At 35.0% G+C, this 19812-nt stretch overlaps 1 protein-coding gene across 4 annotated transcripts in view; it reads left to right on the top strand.

Moving 5' to 3' along the window:
• Pcsk5 (proprotein convertase subtilisin/kexin type 5) overlaps positions 1-19812 on the top strand; it is a 427339-nt gene that overhangs the window by 145383 nt on the left and 262144 nt on the right. For all 4 annotated transcript variants that reach the window (XM_077797818.1, XM_077797817.1, XM_026394020.2 and 1 more), the window contains exon 6: positions 17649-17737. In XM_077797818.1, coding sequence (XP_077653944.1) covers positions 17649-17737 — 89 coding nt within the window. The remainder of the gene's footprint in view (positions 1-17648; positions 17738-19812) is intronic.

Raw genomic sequence — 19812 nt, 5'->3', positions numbered from 1 at the left:
TGAAAATCTGACAGGGAGAAAGAAGCTCAAAGGTTATGGTAATAACTTTGGGCAGGTCTTGTTGCCACTGGGAGACTTAATTATCTCCTGAGAAAATAGCCACTTGCAGTTTGCCATGAGAATTACAGACAGTGTGTTCTAAATTTTCAGAATACTGTAGTTCTACTATCCCATGTAATAACTCAGAGTATTAGAGCTAACCTGGAGGTTTTGTCATCAGATGAGGCTAGTGACAGAGATCTAAGTTAAATGAATTCTTACCATTTTTCGTTTTGTTACTTCTTTGGAGAAAATTATGTTGACTTAATGTGGAACATTTGTGTTTTAAATATGCAAACAATGCAAATGATACCTAGATTTATGTTATGTATATATGTCTGTATGTATGTATGTATTTTGGTGGAAGGGGAGGGAGAGGGCCCTGATATTCTTTTGGAAATGCTGAATACACTTAAGAGCTATGGGGACTATATTCACTGTGTAACAACTGGTTATTTCAGTGGTCTTTTCAAGCTCTGATTTTTCAAAGTAGTTTCAAAAAATAGAATAATCCTTCCAAATCTCTTCTAAAAACTGGGTCATGGTCTATTCCTCTGGAAATCACATTTCTTCCCTCATGCATTTACTAAGGTTATGTAGAAAAGGAACATGATTATAAGTTTTGAAAGTGGTTCTTGGATTTGAAAATTACACATTTTATTATATAATTTATTTATTGGATTCATAGCAAATTGTCCTTCAAAGGATGATGAATAAAACTCATGAGAATACCATAATTATTATGCCCATGAAGAAGAGTTACAACTGTAAAGCAGTAGGGAATTGTTTGTCCACTTAGACATCTCTGTGTTTCTGAGATTAAACCATGCTGTCCATCCTGATATAAGAGAAAAGTTTTAAAACAGTGATTATTTCAATATTCTTGTTCAAAAAATTTGATCTACCTTGTTTTCACCAGTTGGTGACTGGTTTCCATGGAAATGAAAATGGAATAAGCATTCCTCGTTTTAGATTCTTAGCTGCCCCATGCCAACTGAGAACTGTAAATGCCATTTGGTTAACAGTGAGGATCCAGAATTCTTCCATTTCAAAGTGGCAGAGGGAGAGGAAAAGGAAACGTTTGCCAGGTCATTTCACTTTTCTGTCTTTTGAAAAGAATACTGGGCTTTATGATTGTCTGAGCTATCATTCGACAATAAAAGTCTAACAGCGTCTCCCCTGATTAATCAATCTAAATCATTTTTTCACCCTCCACAGAGTTTTTACCTCAGTGCTATCTAACTGGCCTGTGCTGGTCTTCCTGGCTCTCCATTTGCTATAACTCTGGTGGGCACTGAATAGGAAAGTGGTCCAAGTGTTGGGAGGAGACAATTCCATAATCTCACGGATCAATGACCTGAAGGGGAGAAAAATGTCAGTAAAGGTACTTCAGAGTAGGAAGACAACTTAGAAAAAAATTCTCACTTCTGAGAAAATTTTAGTTAATTTGCTATAGGATTTTCCATTTCTGAGATTGTCATTTATAACCACTACATTACCTGGAACTATTCTCTAGACAGGAGAAAGAAAAATACTATAAATAAATGCTTTAACATAAAGTGGGTAGGCATCTATATACTTCCTGCCTTGTTTTACGACTATGACCGATTCAATCCAAATGAATACCGAAATAAAACCTTCATAGCATTCGTGCATAATGTTTTATATTTGATATTTAGATACTAGATCAAGAAGGAATCTGACTCTGGTTCCTAAATAGCATGCAGTGAGGTTCTGTGAACACACTTCTCTATGCCCCCATGTCCAACCTGAAAGGAGAAAAGCAGACATCATGGCTTGGGCTGCCCCTGTGCCCCTAACCTGTGCCCTCACACCTCGCCAAAGGAAGTAGTATGTCAATTAAAGAAATAGGATCCTCATTGCTAGACTTAGGAAACTGCAAGAGAACTTCAAGGGAAATCTTACTGATGCTGAGCATGCAGTGCAGGGCCTGATGTTTTCCATCTCATCTTGTATCCACAGGGAAATATTACTTTGAAAACTGTTTTGATTTCAGCAACTCATGCCTCCTAGTGACTTGAGAAACAAGCCTTTAGGATATGGAAAGGGACTTCCATTGAGGATACACTGAAGATAAAGTTACTTCTTCAATGAGACTCACTTCAACCCTATCCCCATATCTGCTCTCTTAAGACAGGGCAGCAGGAAGGGCATGGTGGCACATGCCTGTAATCCCAGTGGCTGGGGAAGCTGAGCCAGGAGGGTCGTGAGTTCAAAGCCAGGCTCAGCAAATTAGTGAGGCCCTCAGCAACTCAGTGAGACCCTGTCTCTAAATAAAACACTAAAAAGGGCTGGGGATGTGACTCAGTGGTTAAGTACCCCTGATTTAATCCCTTGTACCCAAACAACAACAACAACAACAAAAAGTAAGAGGGCAGCAAATTTCATATTCTCTTACTTGAGCCACAGCTGACTGATTTAGATAGGCATTGGAGGAGGGATTTATTATTGGGATAAATAGGTGTTAAGGGAAAAAAACATTAGAGCTGAATCTATTAAATTGAGGCCCAAGTCTTGTTATAAATGTAGCAAACAGTGCTTTATTTTGAACAATGAAAGTAGAATTATGAAACTGCATGCCATTTATTATCTAACGGAGCATGCTACTATAGTCATTCTTATATCAAACAAAAATGAATCATGTTTAAAGTTGTAGTTTTTTTCTGTAATATGATGAAATTTGAATTTTAGTAGGGTCGTAAACAGACACAGTTTGTAAAAATCTTTATGGGTTGTTCCAAGGACCATTTGGAATCATTTTATTGACAAATCATTCTCATTTAAAGCCACTGTCACGTTGCCATCCTGGTTGATTTTTCTCTCTTCTGTTTTTACTGATCTCACACTTCTGATCCTTCATGGCCTTGAGTATGACTGAAATTGTTCTCAAATATTATTTTCAATCATGCTATGAAATCCTTTGCCTTTTGAAAGTTCATTGAGCAGTTTATTTGCTTGTTTTGTCTTGTATTGTTGTTTGCATTTTATGTTTTCAGAGATGCAAAGTTAACACCCTGAAGAGGAGGGGGATGCTGGAGCCAGCACTAATGTTATTATTGGTTATCTTATCCCCTCTGGTACTGGGGATCAGACCCAGGGCCTCACTAGGCTAGTAATGTTATTCTTGAATAGAATCTTTTACTTGCTCACCTAAGAAGCCTAATAATTATGATACCCTGTTAAAAGAACCTGTGAACTCTGATCCAAATAGCTTCAACATAACACTTCTGAACATTTGTCTCAGGAAAATTCTTAAAGCACCATTATTTTGTTTGGGCTCTAGTAAATGTGTATGTGCCTAAAAGATATATGCATTTTTCTCCTTAAATATATTCGTTTACTATTGCAGAATCCTTAAAGCTTGGCCTCAAGAGATCTGGTTCAAGTTCTTCCAAAGTAAACTGGTTGTATTTACTTGGAAAAGTCATTTAAATTATAAGAATCAATTTCCTTACATATGAAGTGGGGGTAAAAATGTGTGCAGTACACAATCATTAGGAGATCAAGTAAAATTAAATATGAGGATATAGGTGAGAATATCTGGTGAATAATAGATACGTAAGACTATATGGCAAAATAAATGATAAGAGATTCTTACTACCTTCATTGATTTGATGTCTAAATTGAAAATTGTATTTACTGAGTTGATTAATATACATTTACTGTTTATTCAATATCAATATCAAGTCTTAGCAAGTAGAGGTAGAAAAAATAGAAGCATGTGCTTACTGCTACCAAGAAGATACAGGTGGCTATGGGTGTATTTACTGTCCATGTATTTACCCTCCAGGCCTAGAAGCCAGAGGTCAGGGGAATGCATATTATGGATCAAATCTTCCCAATCACCATCCAACTGAGAATGTTTTTGACATTTTCAAAGGGTTAAGAAATGAACTATGTGTAAGAGACTGTGTGGCCACATAAAGCCTAAAATATTTACTACATGGGCCCATTACAGAAAATATTTGCCCATTCCTGTCTATCAACTCATGCTAGTAGCATCATAATAAAACCCAACTTATATGTTATTTCTAAATGAAATATGATATATCCTAATCATTTAATTTATAATTAGAGATGATAATAAATTGTATGTTTTGAAGGGAGGTGTACCTTAATTATTTAGTAATTCCATAATATTGGTAACCTTCCAATCTGTGTGGACAAAACACCTTTTTCTTTTCTTTCTTTCTTTTCTTTCTTTCTTTCTTTCTTTCTTTCTTTCTACTGGGGATTGAACTCAAGGGCACTTTACCACCAAGCTACATTTCCAGCCCTTTTTTTCTTCATTTTTAAATTTTGAGACAGCATCTTGCTAAGTTGCTTAAGGGCCTCACTAAGTTGCTGTGACTGTGTGACTGGCCTAGAACTTGCGAACCTTTGCCTCAGCCTTCAAAGTTGCTGGGATTACAGCCATGTGCTACTGCACCCAGCATGTGTGGACAAAACTCTGAGGAACTTTGTAAAGAGAACCAGGAATAGCTATTGAAATAGTGATGTAATAGCTAAGTGAATATAACACATTCGGGCTTCTTGTCTATGCTTTAGGACCTCTTGTCCAGATTGCAAAATATCACCTGACTTCTCAGACTCTTACGTGTCTTGCAGAATTAAGTTGGTAACATCAAGGGAGCCCTTGCATGAGAATTCAGTAGCCACCGTTTACCTGTATTTCAGACAAATAGGATTATATAATAGTTGCCTATTTTCAGCCTTTGCTCCTTGCAAATTAAGTCCAATCTTTGGAAGTGTTTTGATAGTTTGGTCATGATCTGGAAGCAATCGCTAGCAGCGTGAAGTCAAACATATATAATACTACCTTTCTCCAAAATCATTAACAGAATTTGAGTAAAGCAAGTATGTTTAACCTATTTTATAATGCATAGGTGTTGAAGAGTACCTTATATGATATTTTAGCAAAAACAGATAGCAAATTTATAAATATATTTACTATTTAATTATCACAGACTAGTGAATTATTTTCTATTTTTTAGCATCTCTTAGCCAACAAAATTCACTGAAACTACATCATATCATGTTTATTTTTCTCACTTTTGAATCCTGAATGACTGACTAATACATTCTTGAGCGTGTGATTGGTACTTACTTGATATTTGCTGAATGAATGATTCAGAAGAGTTAATTAATTATGAGTCAGTTCATGGGTGTAACCATCTCATTAGGTGTAGTTAAGTAGGTCATTATAATAATATTCATAAAAGTGAGCTTACAGGAATACAAGTAAGTTGATATATTGTCTACTTAGGGTACAGTCTAGCATTTGAGTCTCTTGTTTTTCTACTTTAGAAATGTTTATGTGAGGTGGTTTTTAGTGTACATTGAGGAAGACAACTATATATGGAAAGAAATGGACCATAAAAAGATAAAAATTATAATTTGATACAGGTCATTATTTCTTTCACTATCTTTATAGATCTTTTCCCAGTCTCTTAGCATATACACTCAGTCTACTCTTCAAATTTCATGCTTTACTGGATTCTAATTATGAAATTTTCTTTTAATTATGGTAATGTGAAATTATAGGAAAATCAGTTCAGGTGTTAGGAGGTCTTCTAATTATTTGTATTGCATACCAAGCATTTTCACAAGCACTAAACCCCAACCAGAACAACTAGAGCAGAAATTCTTATAACATTTTGCATACAGACCTTGAATGACATGTACCAGAATACTTGGTAATTATTTGCAGAAGTCTTACAATTGGTCAGTCAAACTCACAGAGCTCATTAGGTCTCCAGAGGTAATTCTATACTCCTATGATAGAAACATAACATATCAGTTGGGAAATATCTGCTATATTTCTTCAGAAAGAGTAATCAGAAGTCCCAGAGCTATTTTATGCTCCTCTGCTGCCCCAACCGCTGCTTTCAAAGTGGCTCTTCAGTTTTGCAAGATGGGCCATATGGGTGTATATGAGAATCACTTTGCCTTAGAAGCCACATGTTTATACGAAAAATATTTCTTGCAATTGCCTATGAATATAGCTTCCAGGGCCATGCAAGAAAAGGCCCACTCTATTTGTAGGGTCTGTTTTAAGAAGGTCAAAGCAAAGACTTTATGTATTTATAGTCCTGGTCACAGATCTCCCACCAATCTGGCTTCATTTTTATTGTAAGCAGTGTTGCTTGTAGCCAACATGCCACCTATATCAAATATCAATAAGAACAGAGCTAAGAAGTTCAACCAAAGTGATTTTCACATACATAAAAAGGTTTTTTGAATCTTTTACTCAGAAGTTTCTCCACAAGGATTGTGGGCATCACAGCCTTAAAGTATTCAACTTTGCATGTTCCATACTTCAAAAATGATTAGGACATAGTATGTGAATTATTTGGAATGGAGAAAAGAAGGAGGGACTCATATTGTTAACTAAAATATCCGGAGATACTGTGAGAATTTTCAATAAAATAAAAGCAACATTCCCCAACAGTTCACAATTACTTAATAAAAAGTGTTATCTTTTCATTTTCTTGGATTAGAAGCAGAACTGTTTTGGTTTAGACATTAGGTGTCCCTCCAAAGCTCATGTGTAAGGCAATGCAAGAAAGTTTAGATGTAAAATGATTGGATTATAAGAGATTTGACCTAATCAGTGCATTAATCCCCCAATTGGGGAGGTGCCTTTGGGGGATTTATTTTTGTAAAAAAAAAAAAATAAAAGTAGTCTTTCTCTCTACTTCTTCGTGACCATGTCCTGAACTGCTTTTCTCTGCTGCATTATTGTGCCATGATGTTCTGCCTCACCTTGAGCCCTAAGGAATAGAGCCAGCTCTCTATGGACTGAGAGCCCTAAAACTATGCGCCCCCAAGTAAACTTTTCCTCCTTTAATTGTTCTTGTCAGGTCTTTTCATTACAGCCACGAAAAAGCTAACTAAAATGAGAACTGACCTCAGTAGAGTAGACAGATGTCCAGGGGGCAAAAGAAACATCATGTTAAACCCTCCAGTCCCAGGGAAGAATTGAGTCTTCCACATTTATAATTACAAACATCTAGGAGAAAACATTCGACTTGCAGCTTACCAAGAACAGACCCCAAATTGATTGACTGAATGAGTGTTTTCTATTTATTTATAGACAAGAGGTGAAACAGTTTCTCTTTCCTCCATTTGTTATGGAAAATGAGATTGTTTCCAAAGCTCCAACTACAAGGAGTAAAAGCTAGTAGATCTAAGTTTAAGAAGACTACACAGAACCCTCTGGGAAGAGGTTAGATAGTTTGAAGAATAGGATTTTATGCTCCTATACCGAAAGGGGAAAGAATGCAGAATCACCTGGGGATACAGACAGGCATGAGCAACCTTAAGTCATAGAAATAAACTCAAGTACTACATGGAAAATTAATCATTTCAAGAGAAAAAGTATGACAGGTATAAATTTGGAGTACTAACCAGGAAGCCAAGAAAAGGAGCCCTGCTCCACCGTTGTGATTGGCATATTTCATCTACAGGGATCTCTTTACTCTGCTGCTTTGTTGTTGATCTCAGGGATAGAGGAATGGGGAAAGAAGGTTGATTAGGAGACAGGCAACTCTCCTGATCGACTGTTAACATACCTGCATGTATGCCTAACTTGGGATATACTATACTTCATCATTATTTTTGGGAAAATATCTGAAGTAAGGCAAAGAATTCACTGATTTTCTGGATCAACCAAGATATTTCTTTATTCATTTAGACATATATTAATATAATATTTATGTTCTTTTAGTTAATAATGAGTAAGCTATTTTTGTAGGCTGGAGTAGAGAGAATGAAGGGGATAAAGTTTTCAAAGATCTAGGCTGGGGAGGAAGAAAATGAAGTAAAGTGTCAGAGGTAAAAAAAAATACCTTTTTTTTAAAAAAATTATTTTTTAGGTGTAGATGGATACAACACAATGCCTTTATTTTTATGTGGTGCTGAGGATCGAACCCAGGTCCCACCTGTGCTAGGCGAGCGCTCTTCCGCTAAGCCACAATCCCAGCCCCAGAAAATACTTTTTTAAAAAATATTTTTATTTGTAGATGGACACAATACCTTCATTTTATTTATTTATTTTCACGTGGTGCTGAGGATGGAACCCAGTGCCTCACACCTGCCAGGCAGGCGCACTCCTGCTGAGCCACTGCCTGGCCCCAGCCCAGAAAATACTTTTAAAGTAGTGTATTGGCCTCTTGTCTTTTATTAATTTGACTATTTTGTTATTGTCAGTATTATTTGTGCTATGTCTGAGTATCCATCTTGAATCACAACTGATCCTACAAATAACCACAATTTTTAGACTTACAGTGATTATTTTACTAGTTTTCTTAGAAATAATTATACATGCACAGGAAGTTGTAAAAATAGTAGAGGTCCCATGAACCTTTTTATGGAATTTCCCATATGATAACTTATGTAATTGTAGTATAGTATCAAAAACAGGAAATTGACATTAATACAATCTACAAAATTTATTCAGACTTCACCAATTTTTACAGACAATACTTTTAACAAACCAAAATAAAAACTCTTGCTTTCTTAAAAAGAAATTTCATTAGTCATTTACATTTGATATATCTGATACTGTTTACAGTGGTGACCTCTTACTACTTAATACTATTAAATATACTTTTCCTTTCTTACTACATATTCAAACATTAGACCAGTCCATGAATACAAAATTTTATTTAATGTCTTCAAATATTGTGTATCAATTCCTAAAAGCCAAAAAGATGATCAAGATAAGTATAAAAACTAACATCGTTTGTAAATTTCATGCTTAAGATATTTTCAATAAGAGGCTATCAAAAACTCTGTGAATATGGACTGATAAAAAATTTAGAATAAAAAAAGACTCTGTGAACATATTCTTGAGTTATTTAATATACCTATTTGTTGTTTGGAACAAATTTTCTTGACTGTTCCCAGTGTAACAAAATATGGAATGGTTTTAGGGTCTTTTGAACTTTGCACAATTGCAGTCACTTGAGAAATTATTATGTTAGTTATTCACAAAAATTAATCATTGCAGAAGAAATTGTGATTTCATTTTAAAATTAAAAAAAATTAAGTTTTTACCTTTATGATTCTTATTATTTCTTTCTTCTAACTCAAGTTGAATAATGTATCATGGAAGTTCTACAACATACACTGTCAAATATCCTGTCCTTAGTACTAATGAAGGGATGAAGTTGCCTCTACCCCACAGAGTGTTGACAGTAGGCAAAGAGGAAGGCGCAGATAAGGAAGTCATGGAATCTTGGCAGTCATTACAGGCCTTAGCAATGAGGGCCTCAGGAATCCTACTGGAGTGGTGGAGAGTCACTCTCTAAAGGCCCTGGAGACCTTGGTCTAGTTCTTGTCCTGCCACATTTTATACCTTTCAATTGCCATCGGACATAATGTGTTTTCTCATTTATAAAATAAGAGAAATATGTTTTTTTCACTCCACAGGGTTGATGTGAGAATCAAACGAGGTTAATATACTTAGAAATGGTTCATGTAAATGTGGTATGTATACAGATTGGAGTTTCATTCAAACATGAAGAAGAATGAAATTATGTCACTTGCTGGAAAACAGATGAAACTTGAGAGCATTATCTTAAGTGAAATAAGCCAGACTCCTAAAGTCAAGGGTCATCTGTTTTCTTTCACATGTTGAAGGTAGAGAGAAAAAAAAGGAAAAGAAAAGTGGCAGGAAGATCCCATGAAAATCAAAGGGAGATCAGTAGAGTAGGGGAAAGGGACAGGGAAAGGGAAAGGAAGGGAAAGGGGAAATACCTGGGAGTGATACTGACCAAATTATATTGTGCTATTGTATATATGTACAGAAAAGTAACAATAAATCCCACTGTTATGCATGAAGGAGAGGAAGACGTCTGAACAGAAAAAAAGAAGAATTTTTGCCAAGTCATAGGCATAGTTGGGAATGGTAAACATTGGGTAGAACCAGAACAAACTTGTGCAGCTAGAGGAATAGCTTCTGAACATTTAATCAAAATCGAGGGGAGTCCTGGTGCCGTGCCGTGGCCCATGCCTGTAATCCCAGTGGCTTGGGAGGCTGAGGCAGGAGGATCTCAAGTTCAAAGCCAGCTTCAGCTAGAGCGAGGTGCTAAAGAACTCAGTGAGATCCTGTCACTAAATAAAATACAAAATAGGGCTGGGGATCTGGCTCAGTGTTCGAGTGCCCCTGAGTTCAATCCCTGGTACCCAAAAAATAAAAAATAAAAATTTAAAAAGCCAGTGGAGGTTTATAATTCAGAGGTGATAAGGAAGTTTGCTTTTATAAGTTTTGCTTTAATTTTTCTGAATAGCTAGTAATAGCAGTAAGTTTTTTTCTGTTCATTTTGAAAAAATAATACTTCCAAGAATTGGAGAGTGCTCTATAAACAGGTTGGTAATATTGTAAGGCAAAATATGAGCAATCAAAAATCAGTTTTGGGCCATATGTTGGAGAATGCATCCCTGTCACTTGCTCTCCTCTTTCCTAAGAGGGCTTTCAAAATAGATTTAAATGGTTTTCACATAGACTTATACTACATTAAAATCTGTAAGAAAGAAGGAGCATGCCAGATGCAGACAGGAATAGCAATGGTAAGGGTAGACAGAATCCATAAAGAAATGAAGATGTTTGTTGCAAGAAAAGAAGGAAAGAGAAAGTCATTTTTCTTCCACTTGCCATGGCTGGATTCCCTACAAGTGTAAGCTGGACCTTCAAGCAGTTCCATTGGCAGGTGTCCTGATGTCTCCACGTTGTTGCTGAGATACTCACTGATCTTCTTTTTAGTTCTATGGTCAAAGCTCAAATCAGATAATATTTCCATTCACATGAACTCCTCTGTAAGGACAAAAATTTACTAAGTAATATGATGAGGAGACAAGGAGAAAGCAAAAGAGGAAGAGAATACAACCTCTTAACACTTAGTAAGATATAACAGACCCTATGAATTTGCAACTCGCCTCACCTGACTAGCATGACTTCACAATACATAGAATAGAAATGAATTTGCCCTCTCATCTGAACTTCCATCTTCTCAGTAAGGTAGCCAAAGTAGAACTTTGTGAATTCTATCATTATAATGGTTTATTATCAGGAACGGGTCATGTAGTAAAAACTAGATGATCTAGATGTAAGAGACATAGGCAGGACCATAGCCTTTTGTTCTGTCATCTCTGAGCTTGTTAAAATACAGCTCTAGGATGGATAAAACTAGGTGTAGTAACTGATAAGAAAAAGCCATAGAACAAACATGCATGATCTTTAAGTCAGGATGCTTTTAAGGAGCAAACATGGTTTATCGAGGTAAAAATAATGTGAAAAAAAATTTCACACATACCAGGACCCAGACAGTATCCAAGAAATAGAGAAGTGATACAGAAGAAGCAGATTTAAAATGTTAGTTTGTCTACATCCACTGCACTTTTCATGATGTCCAATTTCTTTTAGTCATTGTTCTGTGATCAATTATAATCCATGTAATTGGATTATGTTCCAAAGTCTTAGAAAATATGTCTTACTAGTATTGTAAACCAGCACAAGAGAGCGTAACAGATGACTAGTTTTTCAAAGAGTACATATTACATGGGAATTGGTGAGTAAAGTCCATATTTTAGGTCCACTTTTATTAGCATAAATTATAATGAATATATTATTTTCAGGACTCAAATCTACAGAAATTTTCTCGCTATGCTGAAAATACCCTAATGCTCATATTCTGGACCAAAATACATCTGAAACAATGACTTTTGTTCTTTTCTTTTATATTTAATTAACAATATGACATACTTCTAGCTACCCATCCTCAGTTATTTAGTTCTAGGAAAAAATGAGACTTGTTCACAACTTGAACTTTAAACAGGTCATGATGATACTTCTGCTTCTCTGGTTTGTTTTAAATCACATCAAAAATATTGGGTCCATCTAAAATATAAAAGCAAAAAAAAAAAAAATGACTGGTACTTTTTCCTGTCCTCTGAAAAGCAGAGGCTGTTTAAATGTATTTGAAATAGTTATTTGGACTTTCAATTACAGTATCTTGCAATATATTATTTAACATATATTGTAAAACATGAGTCAGCAGAAGAGTGAGGGTTTAGCTCTGATAATTTCACTGTCTCACAAAAGTGGTTCATACATCGCCATATAGTACAATGTACAGAGATCTTTGTAGGAAATTTTTTATAAGGAAATAGTTACTCTGTTATTCACTCAGAAGCATTCACTATGCATTAATGATGCATATAATATGTGCAGAGCTGTTTTACATTTGAAGGATAAAGAACCAGGTTAGTTATTCCATTTTTAATAATATGGTAGAATAGATATTCAATTAAATCTCTCCTAGTACATCTCAAACTCCTGAGAAAATATTAAAGAACTTTTTAGTGCATGATTGACCTGGTGGGATACAAAGAGAATTTTTCAAAGAAAGCTCAAATACAAGAGTAAGTGGCATATGCCTTTTCCAGGGTGAACAATCAACCCAAGCCATCCTAGAGCTGTATTTTAACAAGCTTAGAAATGATAAGTCAAAAGCCTGTGGTCAAATAAGGTGAGAGAGGGTTTCTGCATAAAACATAGCTCCTAAAAAAGCAAACAAATCTTCAGTACTTTAATGGATGGGGAACCCTATATACAGTGAAATAGGGGACATCTTTTACTTTCTCCACCTGGGTAACAGATGGGACAAGAGGATGAATAATTAACTATACCTTAAGATTTACATACAGCACTCATGTAATTTATACCTCTAATTCATATTACTTGTGTGGTTCAAATTTTAAACTTAAATGAACAGGTCCTGGTTGGTTTAAACAATGACCACTATGTGACAGAAGCAAATTTGAATCTTCCTTCTAACTGTGAGCTTTCTGCTCTAGCCTCAAAGAATTCACAAAGATAAAAGCTCAAGCAACATTATTTCTTTTTTTTTTTAGAGAGAGAGAGAGAGAGAGAGAGAGAGAGAGAGAGAGAGAGAGAGAATAGAGAATTTTTTTATTATTTATTTTTTAGTTTTCGGGGGACACAACATCTTTGTTGGTATGTGGTGCTGAGGATCAAACCCGGGCCGCACGCATGCCAGGCGAGCGCACTACTACCGCTTGAGCCACATCCCCAGCCCACAACATTACTTCTTAAATCAATAATTTACCAACTACGTAGGAGAAATTTCACCAAGAAAACAAGCCAGCAGCAAGCATCATAACAGAATTAGAGGTACATATTATGTAATTCTAATTATTAGATAAAATATGTATTTCTAAAGAAATGAATATTGAAAAGGCATTTGAAAAAAGAGAGCATCAGAATTAACCAAACCAGTTTGAAAAAAAAAAAAAAACAGAAAGAACTTCAAAAATGATACATACAATAAATGAAGTGAAGATTAGTTATGGCTAAGATGGAATAAGTAAAACATAGAAATCAAAGAAGTTAAACAGATAGCTGTTCAGAGAGAAGGCTGGGAGAAGTCACTAAGGTAGTGTGAAAAGGTATTAAAGATGCTTCACTGGGGTCCCAAAAGCAAGGACTAGAGAGAATGAAAAAGAGCCATTTTCAGAGATAAGAGATAGAATCCAAGGAATTAGAAATTAAGCTACAGGCTTAGGAATTCCAAGAAAGAATTTTTATAAATTCATACATACAACTTCCTATAATGAACCTGAAAAACAGAAGAATTGAAGAGAAAATCTTGAAAGTATCCAAAAGAAACATTCTACAGATTGCTCACTTTTTACCAGAAACAGTGGAAAACTGGAAGACAGTGGTATTGGTTTGGAATCTTTTTTTGTCCACTGAAAATGTTGTTTTCAAGAAGGGTAAAATAAAGTCATTTCCTGAAGATACAAGAAGACTTTTGACTACCAAAAGACTCTTAGGAGTATATTTACAAAGTATTTTCTCTTTCTAATTTTTTCTATTTATTTATGTATTATTTATTTTGTGGTTGCTGGAGATTGAATCTAGGATTGTGCATGTTAGGTAAACACTCTACCACAGAGCAACATCCAGCCCTAGATAATGTTCTGCAGAAAGAAATCAAGATGCCAGAAGGATGTATGAACTACAAAAAGAAATAGGTCAAAGAATGTATTTATAAATCTATACAAAATTGATTGTTCAGAGTAGCATCGCTAATGGTAATTTCTAGGGTTAAAAAAATCCAACTATAATCATAGAAAACTTATACATGTGTATAAGAGATGGATAATCAGAGTTCAGACATTCTAAAGAGTCTGCCTTGTTTGAGAAATGAATAAAAATTATTGATGACTTTAGGCTTCACATTTTTAGGTATACATGATGAAATATCCAGGATTACCACTAAATTATACAAAACATGATGATCAAATTGGCACAGGGTTGCCAAGGGAGATTATAGAAATGAATGTGAATGTATCCATAAACACAGCTCCTGTAAATGGACTTATCTATAGTTAAAGACAGTTTATCTACCTTTAAAAGAAACATTTTTTTTTTGTAAAAGGCATAAGTAATCTGAACATAGAATGTTTGAAAGTAAAAAAAATAAAATACAAGTTAAATATTTACTAGTTATCTTTTTGTTTTTTTCTACAAGATCCATAGACTGTTGTTATGGGTTCATAAATGGTTTGTTTCACTAGGAAGATTAATAATTCCATTCTAAATAGAAAGTTGGTAGAACTGTGAAGAACATTAACAAATTCAATAAACAAGCTTAATATAATGGACATATAAAGAACAATCAAACAATATATAGCACATATTTTTCAAGCACAAAGAATGTTTATTAACACTGTTCATGAATTTGGCCATTTTGTCTCACAAAATATAGGGAATTGACTCAGAAATTATGTTCTGTTATCAGAAGTAGTCAAGTTATTAATGTCAAAAAGCTACCGTATATATTTGAAAGTATTACTTGTAAGTAACTCATGGAGAAAACCAGAAGAGAATTTAAAAATAGAGGCCCTTCTGGTCCATTTGCATTTGGCATTAATTAATAATAGATACATTGTAAGAAGAGTGGACTCACTAAGGGAATTAGACATTTGAATATAAATAACTTACACCATGAACTAACATACAATAAGACTAATGAAGAATTACAGTTAATAATTTCTAGGTTTGGGGGGAAATTATTAGTTGAGCTTGGGGCTTACAGAAGAAATCATTCTTTTAGCAATTGACTATTTTTCTGGTGATGAAAGTGATATGACCAAATACCAGAAGGACAAGATTATTTTGAATACCTGAAAATCTAATATTGTGTATGACAACAGAAGATTGCCCTAAATATGATTTTTATTTTGCAAATCTGCAGTCACATTTATAGCAGATATGACAGGAGAGTTGGTACAGAATTTAGATAAAGGTTATGAAAGTTATTTATAGAACAAGAAATAAAAATAACAAATATTTTAAAAGATGGTCTGCATCAAGTGTAATCAGGGAAGGAACCAATGATGAGATATTATTATGTCAGATGGGCCAGGATAAAAAGAGACAGAAAAGCCCAGATCAAGGGTTTATGCACACAGGGTTTATCCAGATATTTTCTCTGCTTTTCATAGTATCATTCATTTTGGCTTATTCTGTCTCTCCCCTTCCCCCTTGGCCATGCAAAAAAATTCCTGTTCTGTAGTAATATTTTTGATCCCAAAAGTTTTCTATAGTTTTGTCATATTCCTTACAAATGCTGTTAGCAATTTGACAATGTATTCTGTGAACCTAGCAATTCTAGGAATTTATATCCAGGAGTGAAATGTGTATATGTGTGTGTGAATGTATATGTGTGTGTATAAAATTTAATTAAAATTAAATAAAATTAGAAAATAAGATAAGGTTGCATTAGTTAACATTTCACACACACACACACACACATATATATATATATACACACACACATGTATATGTATACACACACACATATATGTACACACACATAAAACCATTTAGTAACCATTTGTGTTAGTGAGCTTTGTGTAATTGTGACCAATGTACTTGACAAACAGCTTGTAGGAGGAAACATTTATTTTGGCTCACAATTTTGTTCGTTAAGCCCATGATCAGCTGAGTTCATTACTCTGAACCAGAGATAAAGCAGAACTTTATGGCAGAAGGGTATGGCAGAGGAAACCTGATCAATTTGAGACAGCCAGGAAGTAAAGACAGTTTGAGTGCGATAAGCCAGAGATAACATAATATGCAAGGACACATCGTTCTCATAGTCTAATCATTTCATCTCTGAACATTCCTTCATTGTCTCACATATGAGCTTTCTGGGGATACCTCACATCCAGCCATAACACCATTAAAATTATATGTAGATTAATATTTATAAGAAAGAAAAAGCAATATATATCTTTTGTGTAAACTTGCATGTATACAATGTGTTGTAAGCAATAGTTTATAGTTATGCAGACGGTACAGTCATATCTCATGATAAATGTGGTGAGAGGCAACTGTTATATAAAATAAAAAGCAGAGATGGAATTGGGGGCTTGAGTTTTAAAGTCACCATTCTGCTAACTATCCTGCTTCAAAATATCTCTTTACTTCTTAGGTCCTTCTACGGGTTCTCATGTTTTAAGTTGAGGTGAGAGATGGGTATTGGACTTCATTAGCATTAACAGTTCTGCATAATGGTAGTCATTGCCTCTGTCTTCTGCAACATGACAGACAGCAGTCTTAGTATTCTTTCTCTGGGCTCAGTTCTGCCTCACCATTCTTCTCAAAACAATGTGTTAATTCAGGACTTCTAAATAGATTGTGCTTTGTACATGAATCTTCTTTGCCATCCTTTGACAAAACCAGATGATCTTAGAAGTTCTTTCAGCTGGAAGGTCTTTCTAGTCAAGGAACAGAGCTGTTGTGGCAAGAAATAATAGGGAATGCCTTTCAAGGCCAAAGAAAAATTCTAGCAGCCCCATTTAAAAAAAAAAAAAAAGTAACAAAAAAGTGAAAACAAACAGGTGAAATAAATCTTCATAATTTTTTGTTTAAAATATTTCTATAGACAATTGATTTAAAACAGTTATTAATGAGATATTTGCTTTTTATATAGAACCTTTGCAACCCACTGTGTTTAAAGCACATACCATTCTAGATAATAAATTTTCACTGGAAATACTTGATCTGTATTTAAGTTGACAGTTTAAATAGCATATTTTCATACCTATATTCTTAAATTTTATAATACTTAAATTATTAGGTTTTTAAATTTAATTAAATTTAAATAAAATTAGAAAATAAGATAAGATTGCATTAGCTACATTTGACATGTCCCCAAACCACACATGACTGATGGCAGCCATATTGATTGCCTTATTGGTTTGGAGAATAGAAATAAACATGTGGTTTGGTTTTAGCCCTTAAGGAGATTTTCTTGTTGAGACACTGAGATATCAAAAATAAACATATCAAGAATATAATTCAAAATAGCATAATTAAGTGCTAAAAATTTGCCATAGACAGACTATGTGCTACTTGGGTAGGAAGTTCTAGAAACATCCACAGCTGGATACTTTCCTTACCACTTTGAAGTCTGAGTGTTGGCGATGACTTGTTGAGTTTGTGAGAATAGAGTGTCTTACTTTAGAAAGTGTGTGTGTTTTGCCTGCAGGCATGGGACCCGCTGTGCTGGAGAAGTGGCAGCCGCTGCAAACAACTCTCACTGCACAGTTGGAATTGCTTTCAACGCCAAGATCGGAGGTATGGGAAACAAACTTAGATATAGACATGAACCAGGCAACTCTTCTGCTAAATAGTTTTCAGAATCCTTTTAAAACTAAAGATGGGCATATTTTTGCATGACAGTATTCAACTCTTGCTGACAGTAAAAAACAAAACAAAACCAAAACAACACGTTAACATGGGTTGTTCAGTATAGTTAAGGATTGCTGATGCTAAATGTGAAAGTATTGCAGACACATCATTTTTGAACAGGCTTAAAAAATGTTATTCAGTAATGAAGACAGGGTTATTGGTATCTATACTAAAACACAAACTTGGTGCCTGTTTCTGAAAGAACTAATAGTAGAAGCATCAGGTCATCATGTCTCTATGGAATGAGGTGTTTTGAGGTTCTTCACAGCAGATAATACTTTTTTGTGTGTTGTGTTGCTCAAGATTTAAAAAGGGTTCCTTTAACTATAATTAAAGCAGTAAGAGTAAAATCTTTGAAAGTCTCATAACGTAGTGATACTGTTTCCATGAATGATTTCAGATGCACAAACTCAGATATACATAAGTTTGGTATAAGGGTCCCATAAATGCTGTGTAAATCCAAGTATTGATAAAAGCAAACTCTTAACTTTCTCATTTGTAATCATCTTTGTAAGCAATAACCATGTGCCACAGCTACATGCAAATGGGAAGAAAAGCTTATATACAGAGCCTGGTGACTGATCAATATGCCTGGCCTGAAGGCATTCCCATAGGGTCTGCTGAAAGGTCTCCCATAAGATGAATGAACTTTCTGAAACCAGGCTGACCTCCTTGTTTCCAATGTGTCATTTGTTTCCATATTATAAATAGAGTTGGAACTAACAATTTTAGATGGCAACTCTATCCGAGATAAAAATTTTAAATATTTAGGGAACTGCAGTGTCCCCTTATCTCAGATTCCAGTGGATGTCTAAAAGCACTGAGAGAACTGATCCCTGCATATTTTTTGTCCTGTATTTAAATATTAACAATATTGTTTATCAATTAGGCACAGTAAGTGATTAACAATAATAACTAATAATAAAATAGGACAATTTTCACAATAAGCTATAACAAAAGTTATTTTAAAAAATGAATTATTTCTGAAATTTCCATTTAATATCATCAAACCTTGGCTGTTGTCAAATCAGGGAAAGCAAAGCCACAGATAAGAGGGGACGGTGATATACAACAATAGTGCTAAGAAAAGGTTTCCTGAAACTACCTTGAATTTCAGTCCATGGTAAATTTGATCTTTTCCTTTCATTTATTTCACCCTGAGTTCTTAGGGTATGACAGTTTACTGATCAGTAATTAGCTGCACTCAGGAATACCTGCTGTGTGTCAGGGGGAAGGCCATTGGGGAGCTCAGGAAAGGAAGCCAAGGATGCTCCCTAAAGGATGATGGCCACTGGAGGCCCCTGCTCATCCCAGAGTCCAATCAGGAGCCACCTGGTGAACCTGTCTTGCAGCCCAGGACTCGTCCTCACATACAGACTTAGACCCCAGATCCCACAATTATACTCTAGCACAGACTCAGTACTCTTACTGACCTTGAAGGAATGAGAGCATGAACTTGTGAACTCAGATAAACTGCTGACCTAGCTGAACAGTACTTTATTTAAAAAATGAATGTGTGGCGATGACTCAAGAATGTTCTAAACAAGAGCATTCTGAATCATAAACTTAACCCCTCAAGCCCATGAAGTCATGGAGTTAAATGAGAAAAAGAAGCAGTCTTTCATCTGTAAAGTTGATGCAATTTTTTTTGTGAGTTTTTAAGACAGAAAGCCATTACCTTCTGAATGCAACTTAGCAATCTTTTCCCCCATTTTTTTTCCATGTACTTCATGTAGATTACAACAGAAATTGAATTGAGGTGTTGTGTTGATATTCTCACGTTAGCATTTGCACACACTCGTGAGATTATTTTCAGACAGTTATAGTGTTTTTTTTTTTTTCAGACCTCAATGTACTGGAAAAATAGATTCATTTTAGGCTTTTAAATAAAAAGTCAGAAGCAGGGGCATGGTGGTACATGCCTGAAATCTCAGCAGCTCAGGAGGCTGAGGCAGGAGAAT

Source organism: Urocitellus parryii, chromosome 4 (genome assembly GCF_045843805.1).
Source record: "Urocitellus parryii isolate mUroPar1 chromosome 4, mUroPar1.hap1, whole genome shotgun sequence".
NCBI lineage: Eukaryota > Metazoa > Chordata > Mammalia > Rodentia > Sciuridae > Urocitellus > Urocitellus parryii.
The sequence above is the reverse complement of the archived record's forward strand: the minus strand, read 5'-3'. Positions and strand labels throughout refer to the sequence as shown.